Here is a 13,196-nt window from a genome sequence, read left to right on the forward strand (position 1 = left end):
CTTGCCACAAGCATACATGTACCGTCAATCTCAGCCCTGTGAAAACTTTTATTTTGAGTTTATCAACTATGTAAAAGGGAAAATGGCTTTGACCTAACTCGTTCAGCGCTTCTCTCGTTGTACACGTGATTATGCACGTGACCAAAGACACAATTGCGCATGTTCTGTTGAGCGAAAACATTATACTTCCTGGTTCGGATGCACTCTCAATTGGCTTCTATGGGGGTCGCTGTCTACATATTCAAAGAGCGGCACTCAAACTACAAAGTTGACAACGGTATAAAACTAATCAAATTGCAGAATGCTTAAGGCAAAAATTACTAGATTGTCTGTCAGCGATGTTCGATTCCCTACTTCGTTGGAGCAACATGGTTCGGATGCAATGGTCGGTGTATTCAAGGAGCATTTTTTACATGCATTTGTCAACTGAGCAGCAACTTAATTTCTCAAAAGTGGAGGCGTGGATTTACTTAACTTACGTATTCCTATCGTTTAACAAATACCTAATGTATTCAGCTACTTTCAGTACGATGTCGATTGTAATTAAAGCCTCGTATCGTAATTGTATGTAAAGGTGATGATCATGTGACTCATCATGTGACTCGCTCTCGGCAGCACACAGACCCAGATTACTCCGTTGCCTATGTTGTCATCGAGACAGACGGTGGATTGAAGGGGTACGGCCTAACGTTCACCTTAGGAAAAGGCACGGAAATCGGTAAGATTTGTGCTGCAATACGGAGTTATTTCCTATCCCTATGTTGGTTTATATCACATTCAAGCACCTCCAGTGCCTATGGCACCTCCATGCCGTTATTTTATGTGGCGCCTTGCCATCTGTTATGTTCATGTAAACATTGTTGCCTGGCACCATCTAGTGGTGATTCCCGCCCAATATATATATTTGTCTCGTGTTATGTTTTCAAAGCGTTCCTTGGAAATGCTAATAAAACGAGCATTAGCACTATCATTTTTAAAGATTCAAGTATGCTTTCATAATAAAATTACATTAAATACAATTGGTTCAAAAGTTAATCAAAGACACATGTTGTCCAATTTGTAAATGCCACCAACCCTTCTGTGGAATAACCCATCTGCAGTAATTGAAATAGTTCCGTTGCTTATTTGGCAGTGGGCATAATTTGGCGTAATTTGGCGTCCGTTCCCCGCACTGTGTGTGTGCAGTTGTGTGTGCAGTGGAGGCCCTCTCTGCGTTCGTGGTGGGGACATGCCTAGAGGAGATTGTCAGCGACTTCAGAGCCTTCTACCGGCTCCTGACCAGCGATGGGCAGATGAGATGGGTAAAGAATCACAGCTTTCGTTTGATCATCCCAACACAATAACATACCTGTGTGGATGAATGAAGGAAATAGATTCATTTGAATGTAAGAGTATCTGCTGAAGTCATTTATCCCAGTTGACTGTTTGTAGAGAGGTGTGTGAGGAGTGAGGCGTGGGGTTTTCACCCTGTGCCACAGATTGGGCCAGAGAAAGGGGTGATCCAGTTGGCTACCGCCGCAGTGCTGAATGCAGTGTGGGACCTGTGGGCCAGGGCGGAGGGAAAGGTGGGTGTCCCTTCATCACCAGTACCCAGGCCCTTAGCCTGCTGTCAGTGTGGCACACAGCTGCTCCACCACACCACAGCCTTTACTGCTCCCTCCCCAGGTCTCTGATGCCTGGGGCGGCCTGTAGCGTAGTGGTTAAGGTACATGACTGGGACCCACAAGTTTGGTGGTCCCAGCAGGTTCGGCAAGGCCCTTAACCCTGCATTGCTCCTGGGGAGGACTGTCCTGCTTCGTCTAATCAACTGTACTTCGCTCTGGATAAGAGCTTCTGCCAAATGCCATTAATGTAATGGTGCCACAGACCCATGATTTATATCCTTTCATTGTTCTCAACGCTGACAAAGAGCCAAAATAGCCCAGTTGCCCAGTTCCTGTTTGGCATTTGTGTTTTCTTATCAAGAATGAAGTCATTTATATTGGACCTGAGTAATCTTACATTGCTTTCTGTCTGTTTGTTTTTCTGAACAGCCACTTTGGAAGTTGCTAGTAGACATGGTAAGTTTTCCTGAAAAATGTGAGTGCTTTTGCATTGAACATATTTCAGTGATCTTTATTTCTGACATCTTTGGACTGTGAAGCAAATTAACTGTTGTTTTTTAATGTATTGCAATGCATTGTTCATATTCTGCTTTGTGTTTTATAGTCATAAATGTAATCAAACAGGTTTGAAATTATTTTCGTAGTTATTTTTCAATGTTATGTCTCACGCATGAGTGTGTTTTTAAATAAGGAAATTTGAATCATGATTGATTGTGAATGTGTGATGGCTGTACTGTGTCTCCTTGCCTCAGGATGCCAAAAAACTAATATCGTGCATCGACTTCAGATATATCACTGATGCTCTCACAGAACAAGAGGCCTTGGGTGAGTTTCTCTTTAATTATTCACATCCTCTGTTATGTCTTCCACTGAAATTGTTTACGCAGCAAAATGCTTGTGCAGTGTAAATATAGCACTTCAATATTGCACCTTCTGTTCACTTGTCAGTAGCAGTTATAAAATATGCATGCTATATTAAAAATGTTATTTTCATCTGTAGATATACTGCTGAAAGGTCAAGAAGGGAAAGGTCAAAGAGGTGTGTTGCAATCGGTGGCTTGACATATGTGCATACATCCCTCTTCCTGTAGATATACTGTCCTGTAGGTTTGCGCTCCAACCTTAACAAAGCACACCTCATTCAACAGTGAGATCAGGGCTGCCCAACCCTGTTCCTGGAGATCTTTAGGTGTGCTCCTGCCATTGCTCTTGACCAAGGCGCTTTACTGTAGCTGCCAACTGCTCCTAAGTGAATAGGATGGGTCAAATGCAGAGGACAAACTACCCCACATGGTTCAATAAGGTATATCTATCTATCTATTTATCTAAACCTATAGGACTGAAGATCTCCAGGTGCAGGATTGGGCAGCCCGGGTATAAAATGTTAAATGACTAATGGTACTATTCACACAAATACTGTATGTATGCATTTGAACAACAATGAAATCTATTGTCAATGCTCCAATCTTCTGAAATTAAATTTTAATTAAATAATCAATTTCTGTGAGAAATGTTGTTGGAACAATCAGGATTTGAATCCAGCCTCAATTGTACCATAAATCTTTCTCACAGTGCAAAACCTTTGTTTACTTGATCTTAGTTATGTATGTCCCAACAACTGTCTTTTTTTTAGCTGACATCTGCATTTAAAAGTCAAAGAGAGAAGTAGCATTGGCCCATATGCAGTAAAGCATGTCAGATTAGGGCTGCTGAGATCAGTTTTGTGTGTTAGATCTTAATGGATAAGATTATGATAGAAGGACATGGGTAACTGATCCTAGATCAGCACTTTTCTATGAGAAGTTCATTAATCTGTGCCCTGCTCTCACCCTGTCACATGACCTCTGCTGCTGGACCCCAGAGGAGCAGATGCTGAAGGAGGGGTACCCAGCATACACCACTTCCTGTGCCTGGATAGGATACCCTGACCAGCAGCTCAAACAGGTCTCAAACACAGCTGTTTAAATATATTAGAAAATGAATGAACCAGTTAATTTACTGTGTTGTAAACATTTCTGTGTTGTTGCAGCTCTGCACTGAGGCACTGAAAGATGGCTGGACGAGGTGAGATGCGTGTACACGTGCATGGGTATGTCTGAGCGGTGTGTGTGCCTGTGTGTACGCTCGTGTGTATTGAAGCGTAAATGCCGCCTCTCCGTAGGTTCAAAGTGAAGGTGGGGGTGGACCTGCAGGATGACATCCGTAGGTGCCGTCTCATCAGGCAGATAATCGGACCCAGCAACACTCTGGTAAGACGGATCTGGCACCTTTGTGAAAGGAGCTGATTGCAGTCTGTGTTCAGTGTGCATTATTCACAGTGTACCAGTGAGACGCTTTCATTCTCGCTGAGCGCCTGGAGGGCTTCCCTGGCCTGCAGCTGTGTCACTGCCAAACGGCAGACCGGCTCTGGCGTTAATTGGACTCGGGGGAGCGTTATGAAGGCTATGGGGATGTGCATCTGGACGTGGGGAAATTGGCTCTGATCCCTCCGCTCTGCCTCAGGAGCCATCTCCCTGCTGCTTCGCTGGTGTCTGTTCTGGGAGAAGGGATGAAGGGAGGTGTTTAGCTGCTGCGTGTCGTGGAAAACGGCCTGCTACCTCCGCCCTCTCCCCTTCCAGATGATCGACGCCAACCAGAGGTGGGACGTGGGGGAGGCCGTAACCTGGGTGACCAGCCTGGCGGAGTTCCAGCCGCTGTGGATCGAGGAGCCCACGTCCCCCGACGACATCCTGGGCCATGCGACCATCTCCAAGGTACGGCTGGGCAGGGAGGGAGAACAGAGCACAGAGGGGCTGAACGCCCCATTCTCATTGTCATGTAGTGTTCTGACGTTGTTATTGTCGTCAGTGAAGCTGCGTTGAATCTCAGTCCCAGGAAGAGAGTGGTGTACAGGAAGGGGGGGGGGGGGGGGGGGTTAGGGGATGAGGAGTTCAGGGAAGGCATGGGAAACGCAGTGAGCCGACAGATGGCTGACACCCATGGCCCTAATCGACTGCGCACATTAACATGCACTCCCAGCCTGGCTAGGCCATCAGACCGGGCTGCTGTCGGGCCTGGAGTGGGCTACCGCTGGTCTGCGGTGGCTGAGGAGGCCCTGTGATTACAGCACTGTACGAGAGGCCCCGCCTCCAGCCATGTCAGCAGGATTTAGAGCCACAGGTCTGCTCTGACTCTGTGGGAGGCTGACGCAGAGGCTGTGTGCACCTGCTCATTAAGGGCCGTGCGCTGTGACTCATACCATCACTAGCCCTCACTCCCCCTCTCTACCCCTCTCTACCCCTCACTACCCCTCACTACCCCTCACTCCTCTCTGCTGCAGGCCCTGGCTCCGCTCGGCATCGGCGTGGCCACTGGCGAGCAGGTGAGTCATGTGACATTCAGCTGCTCTTTGATTAGGGAGAGTCGTGCGTCTGCCAGGTGCTCAGCTCACCTGTAATAATGACGTTGGCTGACCTCACCTGTGCTGTCATCATTCATGCGCGTGTCTAGTTTCGGCTCTGATGGGCATTTTCATTCCTGCGTGTATGTAACGCATGGCAAACTTTCGTTTGATGACGAGTGGAACAATCCTAACTGACAGTGTTTGTATGCTCTCCATTGTTCTAAATTTAGTTAAACATGTCACAGCATCTGTCGGCGTACAGCGCAAGCTGTTAGAGACTGTGGGCTGAATGTGACTTCAAAACCTTAATCAATCAAAACAGAAAAAAATGCTTTTGAAAGCACATCCCTAAACAGCCCTTTTGTTGAAGGACGGTTGAAAAGCCCTTATGATTTATTTCATTTCATTTTGATTTTGGTCCACCGTGTATTGCGTTTGTAGTTCAGATTATAAGCAAAAACAGTGGCAGTCTGAAAACTCAAGCCCTTATTGGCAGGGGGTAGGTGTCTCTGGCTTGTTTATCTGTCAGCTGTAGAAGCAGGTTTGGTTCTGTTGAAACAGGTTGTAGCAGAAATTAGATATATGGCTGATACAGACATTCTACTGAGATGCTTTTCAAGATTTTGAAATGCTTTTCAAGTAGGTAGCTGAGGTCTTACGTTTCTGAAAGTTACTTTTTATATTTTATTGATCATAAAGATATGTCAAAAAAGCAATAGAAATTGCCCATCATTTGTTGCAGGCAACCTTTTTTTAAATATCATAACGCAAAAATGTGAATGTCATTAAAAAAGTGAGCCGCATTTTGAATGCGAGTGATTTGTTGTGACTGGCACGGCCTCCCCCCCTGCAGTGTCATAACCGGGTGATGTTCAAGCAGCTGCTGCAGGCCTCTGCGCTGCAGTTTGTGCAGATCGACAGCTGCAGGCTGGGCAGCGTCAACGAGAACCTGGCCGTGCTCCTCATGGCCTGCAAGTTCCAGGGTGAGACCCCGCCCGGCCGCTCACCTGCACGTACCTAATCTAAGTGGATGTGTTCTTCAAGGGTTCACATTGTACCTTGTGTGGTCATGCTAGGACTCGGAACCGTACTTTCCTCTAGGGTCCTTATGTCTTGTTATGTAATGTAATGCTACTCAAGACTCTGACCTCTGACCCAAAGGAACACCGGTACAGCCAGTGCCCATAGCTAACTGGGTCAGTCTGTGGTGAAGGCATGATTCTGCTAGCTAGATGCAATACTAAAATAGTCATTTATTAAGGTGCTTTCCAACTTTCTTTCTGTGATGACATTGTACATGACATTGTGCATGATCACTTGTCTTCATCTAAATGCTGTATCTAAATGAAGTTGTGTTGTAAATGGTGCTGTGCTTTGAATGCAGGGTGGTTGTGAGTTGACAGTGTGCCTGCTGTGTTTTGGGCAGTGCCTGTGTGCCCCCATGCAGGGGGAGTGGGTCTCTGTGAGCTGGTGCAGCACCTGATACTCTTCGACTACATCTCCGTGTCTGCCAGCCTCCACAACCGGTCAGTGCTCACAGGCAGACACTCGGTGACCTTCTCCTTAACGGCATAAACGTGCATTAACACAGTATGAATTTCAACAGTTAATTATTTTGAACAGTATTGATTACATTACATTACAGCAGCTGCGTATATTTTTTTATATGAAGTAGTGGTGCATTAGTTAGCTTTTTTCAAAATCTCTGCATTGGTCTTGGACACAAACTTAGATGCCTGAATAGTCTGGACACATTTAAGTCAATAATTCAACCCTGACATCAATTCTCAAGGAACTGAAATATCTGGTGTGCTTATAGCACCCTCTCCTGTCTGTAATACATCATTACATTGTTTTTCTTTAGGATGTGTGAGTACGTGGATCATCTCCATGAGCACTTTAAAAGTCCGGTTGAGATTCAGAATGCCCACTACATGCCACCGAAGGTGAGTTAAGTCTGCCAAAGGTTTTTTTCAACGGTCAAACCTTCTCATTACATTTAACACGCGGGTTAGGAAGACTAGAAATGCTTTCAGTCCTTTTGGTGGACACTTTAATCCAGAGCATTTCTACATTTGAAACCAAAATATTGTGCTGCATGTAAAGTATTTTGAGCTACATTTTATGTATGAAAGGTGCTGATGTCCAGGAACAGGCTTGAGTATCCCTGCTGCACTGTGAGAAGGTGCATTGTAATGTTCTTAGCCCAGTTGTCATTGTGTGGGAACCGTGTGGTTTGTGCAGGACCCAGGGTACTCCACAGAGATGCTGGAGGAATCGGTGCTGCAGCACCAGTACCCTCAGGGGGACGTGTGGCAGGGCCATCCAGGACGCTGATCAGCACCTTACAGTTAAGCACTGACACCAATCTGATTACTGCAGTAATATGAAAAGTGTAAGTAACAGATATGCTGCTTTGTTGGTATTATAGATGAACTTTAATATTAATTTTAATTAATTTGTAAGAACTTTCTTTTGTTGTAGCGGCACAAGATTTGTATTAGATTTGTACAAAGGTCAGAATCATCCTGCATCACTAAACAAAAATATTAAACGATGTACAAACAATATTTACAGTAAAATAAATTCCTGCCATTTCCCCCGGGTTTTATACTTAGTGACACCCAAAAATCTAACGTAACAGAAACATGCAAAAGGCCACTGGAGAATGACAGTATTATTACACACACAAATTCATATTCCAGCATACATCTAAACTGCCATTTGCATTTTAATTGTGGGATGGGGGTTGTAGTTGCAGATTTCAAAATCTTCAGCGTGGAAGTCATCGATGCGCTCCACGGTGCGTAGGATCTTCAGCTTGGGAAAGGGGCGGGGCTCCCTCTGGAGCTGAAAGGAAGTGAGGAATGAGGCACGATCCGACTCGATCGCGCGCGCGCGCGCACGCACGCACACACACACACCTGTGGTTTTGGCCTACAGTATTACTCTAAAAATATTTTCCAGGACACTGAAAATTCTCTGCTCCTTCCATGGCTGGAAAAACTGCATCAAAAAGGCTCTGCACACAGCAATTATGTACAATTCAGTCATGGCCTTGAACGGTAAGCAACATACCTGGAGTTTCAGAGGCTCGATGTGGTTGCTGTAAACGTGAGCGTCTCCCAAAGTGTGCACAAAGTCACCAGGCTGTGGAAGAGGAGCGATCCCAACAGTCAGTGACAGACAGAACACCAAATGACATAGGGCCCTTGCACACCAACTCCAGGAGGTTGCTCCACAGCACCTCTTGTATTTTTCTTTCTGTGCGTTAGTAGACAATTATGATCTATAAAATCCCTGAAAACTCAAGCTTCATACTCCATTTCATTTTCCCAGTACAGCCATTTAAAGTTTGCTGGGTTGTGGCACAAAATGTGATATTTAGAGGTCCAAAACATTGTAAAGAAAACCCTAAATCGTTGTAAATTTGAATGTAGGGATATTTTGTCGTGTTGAATTAATCTCTCACCTCAGACAACATGCATCAACTTTTGATTTGGAGATATTTGGCCCTAAACATACACTTTTTACCAGGGACCAATTTTCTTGGGGGTGACTTGATACTTTTATTGTGAAAAGTGGCCAGCGCTGCGAGTCCGGCATGGCGTACCTTCAGCCCAGTGATGTGGGCGATCATGTACGTGAGCAGGGCGTAGCTGGCGATGTTGAAGGGCACACCTAAGCCCATGTCTCCCGACCGCTGGTACAGCTGGCAGGACAGCTCTCCGTCACACACGTAGAACTGGCACAGGGCATGGCAGGGGGGCAAGGCCATCTGGGGCATGTCTGGGACGAGAGAAATGGAGGATGCAACAAATCTTACACCTGGACTGCAGAAACCTCAGAGCCTGTTCAGGGATTTGCATTACAGACAGTATTCAAATTATTCAGTTTTGTCCATCAGCTACAAAATTTCACCCATTGGAATAGTTTTACATAGACTCATGTGCAATACAGAGAGAAAATTCACTTTACTCTTGACATAGAGAATGTCCACTAATTATTGTACATGATGGTCTGTGTAAAGGCCAGTTTAATGTATCATCGGCCGATGGATACTGCTATATCGCACCAACATTACTTTATCGCTAGACTTTAATTTTGAACTCTGCCACTCATGAAAAGTATGGACTAAGAAAGCTTTGCCAAATTGGAGTCATTGCGAGCTCAACTGTGGCTAGGCGATGACACTTCGCTAAAGATGATTACAGATGAGAACGTTCTAGAAATAAGGTTTCAATGACATTTGATCCATCATTTTAGTTTAAACTAATAATCGTTGTGACCTACCATCAAATATGAGAATCGCTAGTGGCAACAATCATGCATTGGTCAACTATGTACTGTCCTTAAGACTGTAGAGATGGGTAAAAAATGGTAGCTGATTGAGTAAACTGAATTTTTCTAAAGGGCAAAGGAAATACCTTTTGGATTCCAAGCACACATAATGATCCTCCGGTCCTCAGGGTTGGTCTTTATGGTATCAATGATCTTCTGCAGCTGGTCTACTCCTTGTCCAGTGTAATCTGTAGAAAAGTCAAGGAAACTGTTCTCACAAGTCGGGTCTCCTAAAGTATTTGCGCATTGTGGTTAATAATACTTTTGATCCAGTTTCCCCCTCATCTACCCACTGGAATGTCGCACCGATGGCAACAATTTTAGTATGGGAACGGTTCAGTTAAATGTTTAAAAGTCAACAATTCCAAAATGTCCTTTAAGAGCAATCAAAACTGTATCATCTGCTTCTTTATAGCAGTGTAGACCAGACATGCAAGTGACATTTACCTGTGTGCATGTCTTTGTATTCAGCCCCAAAGTGTCTCCATTGGAAACCATAAACAGGGCCCAAGTCCCCTTCCTCCCTGTCAATGAATCCACTCTTGTCCAGAAACTCACGAGAACCATTTGCATCCCAAATTTTCACACCTTTCTCTGACAGCTCTTTGGAATTTGTTGACCCCTGTAACAAAAATGGCCAAACAGGTACAATTTGGTGTCATACAGCAGAACATCAGCTGGAAAGAAACCAGCTTGTGTGATCACCACTCTGCTACACACACAGTCAACTTCTCAGTGGTAAACATTACATTACATTAATTACATTAATCAGTGTAAACAAAACCAAAAAATGTAACCAGGAATAATTATTGCATATACGTTTGCAATTTAGGAATTATTTGTATCCCAGGAAGATAGTTCATTCATTTTACTGTAGATTATCAACCATGATAATGTGTGATTGTTCCTGCAAATGCTTTTTCAAATGTAATTTTGCTAATAATTGGTGTAAGGATATTCAAACACGCGAGTGAGTAAGTAAAATACTAGCCTATTTCTAACTCTGGTGTGTATCGCTTTCGTGTATCATAAGTCTGTCCAAGATATAGATTATTCATTATACAGTTCTTACTTTAATAAACCACAGCAGTTCTTCTAAGATTGCTTTCCAGAAAACCCTCTTCGTTGTCAACAAAGGGAATTGGTCTGTAAATAAACCACAAAATCATAAATATTCAATGTACAGTTCTACCACAACACAACAGCACTTCCCGCCAACCAGCACACAGCACTCATTGGTTCCTGCATGTGGGACGGAAGAAAAATGAACGCGCCTTTTATTTTAAAAAGTAATAATAAAAATTAGACATGGAGCATCGGAAACAGTGAAAAGAAAACTATTCATAAAAAATGCATTACTTTATGACAATATACAAAAGTCCGGTAAATTGTATCAGTGGAAGTTAGTTAGGCCACGTAGCTAATGTTAGCTAACTAATTCGAAAGAAAATCACTCACCCCGGAGACTGTATCTTGCCTGTGAGCCAAATACTGAAATAACTCCGGTTCCTGTGCGGTCTCCTTTTCGGGAACCGTGCTGCAAAATGTAATCTACCTGGCTCAAATAGCCTCGCTCATCGCAAAACAAAGAAAACGATTTTTTCTCAGTTGGACAACTAATTCCGTTCTCCCCTTTATCGTCGTAACTGGCAGAATCATTGATTTCTGTATTTAGAGGCATTTTAAAACTACGGCAGTTAAATGCGGGAAATGGTCCTTTGAAGACAGTGGCAGGAAAGATGCATCCGACACCTGAATTTACTCAAAAATGAATGACGCCACTTCAAAACTCCCGGGCAAGGGAGAGTAATCGCCGCCTACTCAGTTCCAACGTCAAATATTGGCTCTGTCTCTGATTAAAGGAGGAGTTTATACTTTAGGTTCAGCTTGTGCAATAAACGTACTAGTCATAGGCAGTGTTGCCAAGTCCGCTTATAATAAGCGGCTTTGGGCTTGAAAGTTGCTAGAAAAAATCACGAGTCGCGGGTTGCGTTTTTTGGGCTTGTTTTAAAAATATGGTCGCGTGTTAGTAAACTCTAAAACTGACTAGTTTTAAAGCCTGTGCGGCTCTCTGTTTTCTAGTCTTCTGTTCTGTTAAATACCTTTTTGATAATACTCTTCTGTTATTGAGCCCTGCGAGGTCCTTGTTTGGAATATTTTCATTTCATTTTCTAAAGTAAAAGACATTTTCACTTCAACACCAGTCTGCGCCTGCGTTTTGGTTCTGTACAAATCCTTGACAAAAACAAGCAAAACACTAATAAACACATACCCATATATAGTAATAATAATATTATATGGTTTTAATAATTTTTATTATAAATATGTGACCATAATAGAGTTGGGCTTGTTTTGGGCTTGTTTCCGAAGATCTGTCTCGCGAGAGTTGGCAACCCTGGTCATAGGCCACAGAACCTACTGGCCATACCTACTTTGGTAAAAAAAAAAATCGAATATATACGCAAATACATTACGTTCTTAATGTATTGAACTTTTGCGCGCTTCCCGGGCTAATTTCCACTAGCTGTAAGCCTACGTACAGTACGTAGCCTATCACAAGCAACAAACTGTTTCCTAATGATTGATTGGTTATTTGTGTCACGTGAGCTTAGCGTCACACAATTGAATTTCACGCGCTCTATAGACTAACTGCTAGTTAGTGATGGGAATTCCGGCTCTTTTGGCTCGGCTACCTAAAAAGAGCCGGCTCTTTCGGCTCCCAAGTGGCTCTTCAGATTTTTTGGTGTTTAAATTAATTCATTACCAAAAATAACATTAAATTATATGTAAAATGAATTACTAATGTAAAAACCATACATTATATCAAATGTTTATTATTTATATGGCTTATTATACTCAATAAGGAGCAGAGTGCTACAAAAAATAAATTATAAAGTACAAAAACAAAGACCCAACTCAATTAGACAAAAGGTCCAATCTCTGATTGTATTATTTATTAACTTTTAACTATTTACAGTGAAACAACATAGAGAAGCTTAGAGAATCACACTTTACAAAATAATAACACAATAAGGTTTTTGAAATAAACAATAATAATAATAATAATAATAATAATAATAATAATAATAACTCAGTGGGTAAAAGCAAGCACTTAAACAACAGCCTGGCACATAAATAAATTTACATCAAGTAACGGTAATGCAGCCTTTAAAACCAGGAAAAAAACAACTTCTGTGCCATACCTCAATATAGCAGTATCCAATATAGCTCAGTGCAGAGACACACACGTCACATATCGTGTAGTTGACCAATCACGTGCGGCTTGAACAGAAAAAAAGAAAAAACAAAGCGGCTCCCGTTGTTCACTTCAAAGAGCCGGCTCTAAGAGCCGTTTCGTTCGCGACCGACACATCACTACTGCTAGTGTGTTCGCTAAACTTTAAGCAAAATTGAATGATAAATAACTGATTTCTTCGGGTCCAAGGTGGCTGAGACAACCACCGTCACTCCAGCCCACAACGAGCCCTGCTCTGAGGAACCAGAAGTAGAATTTCTAACTGTCGCTGCTCCAGCTAGCCCCTCTGCCGCTACCTCCAACGCTATGAGCCTCACCCCAGCCGACAATGAGCCCTCTGAGCTTGAAGAAGCAGCAGAATTGCTAATAAGCCCCACAACTGTCAGTGCTCCAGCTAGTGTTCGCCCCTCTGCCGCTACCTCTAACGTTACGAGCCTCGCAGAAGTCCCTCTGAGGATAAGTCTGGCGCCAGTTGTCCCTCTATGTATCTCATGGCTCAGGTCGCATGAAGACATATCTAAGGTCAACAATGACTCAAAGGAGACTCAATGGCTTGATGTGCAGCCACACACACAGGGATGCTTGATGTGCAGCCACACACAGGGATGCTTTG

General features: G+C 43.5%; 2 protein-coding genes across 2 annotated transcripts; one reads left to right on the forward strand and one right to left on the reverse strand.

The window, feature by feature from the left end:
* The first annotated feature begins 210 nt into the window (after positions 1-210).
* Positions 211-7,663, forward strand: enosf1 (enolase superfamily member 1). The gene is made up of 16 exons (XM_061238612.1): positions 211-385; positions 616-718; positions 1,186-1,301; positions 1,479-1,565; positions 2,034-2,060; positions 2,357-2,429; positions 2,605-2,643; positions 3,466-3,548; positions 3,634-3,668; positions 3,766-3,853; positions 4,223-4,357; positions 4,924-4,965; positions 5,840-5,969; positions 6,413-6,512; positions 6,851-6,932; positions 7,231-7,663. The coding sequence occupies exons 1-16, from the start codon at positions 302-304 to the stop codon at positions 7,321-7,323; spliced, it is 1,317 nt and encodes a 438-aa protein (XP_061094596.1). The 5' UTR covers positions 211-301; the 3' UTR covers positions 7,324-7,663.
* On the reverse strand, positions 7,456-11,150 carry tyms (thymidylate synthetase). The gene is made up of 7 exons (XM_061238613.1): positions 10,786-11,150; positions 10,400-10,473; positions 9,775-9,949; positions 9,414-9,515; positions 8,600-8,775; positions 8,065-8,136; positions 7,456-7,836 (listed from the first exon to the last, which is right to left on the reverse strand). Exons 1-7 carry the CDS (start codon positions 11,006-11,008, stop codon positions 7,699-7,701), a joined length of 960 nt encoding a protein of 319 aa, XP_061094597.1. The 5' UTR covers positions 11,009-11,150; the 3' UTR covers positions 7,456-7,698.
* Positions 11,151-13,196: the final 2,046 nt, after the last annotated feature.

Source organism: Conger conger, chromosome 4, assembly GCF_963514075.1.
Source record: "Conger conger chromosome 4, fConCon1.1, whole genome shotgun sequence".
In the NCBI taxonomy this organism is placed as follows: domain Eukaryota; kingdom Metazoa; phylum Chordata; class Actinopteri; order Anguilliformes; family Congridae; genus Conger; species Conger conger.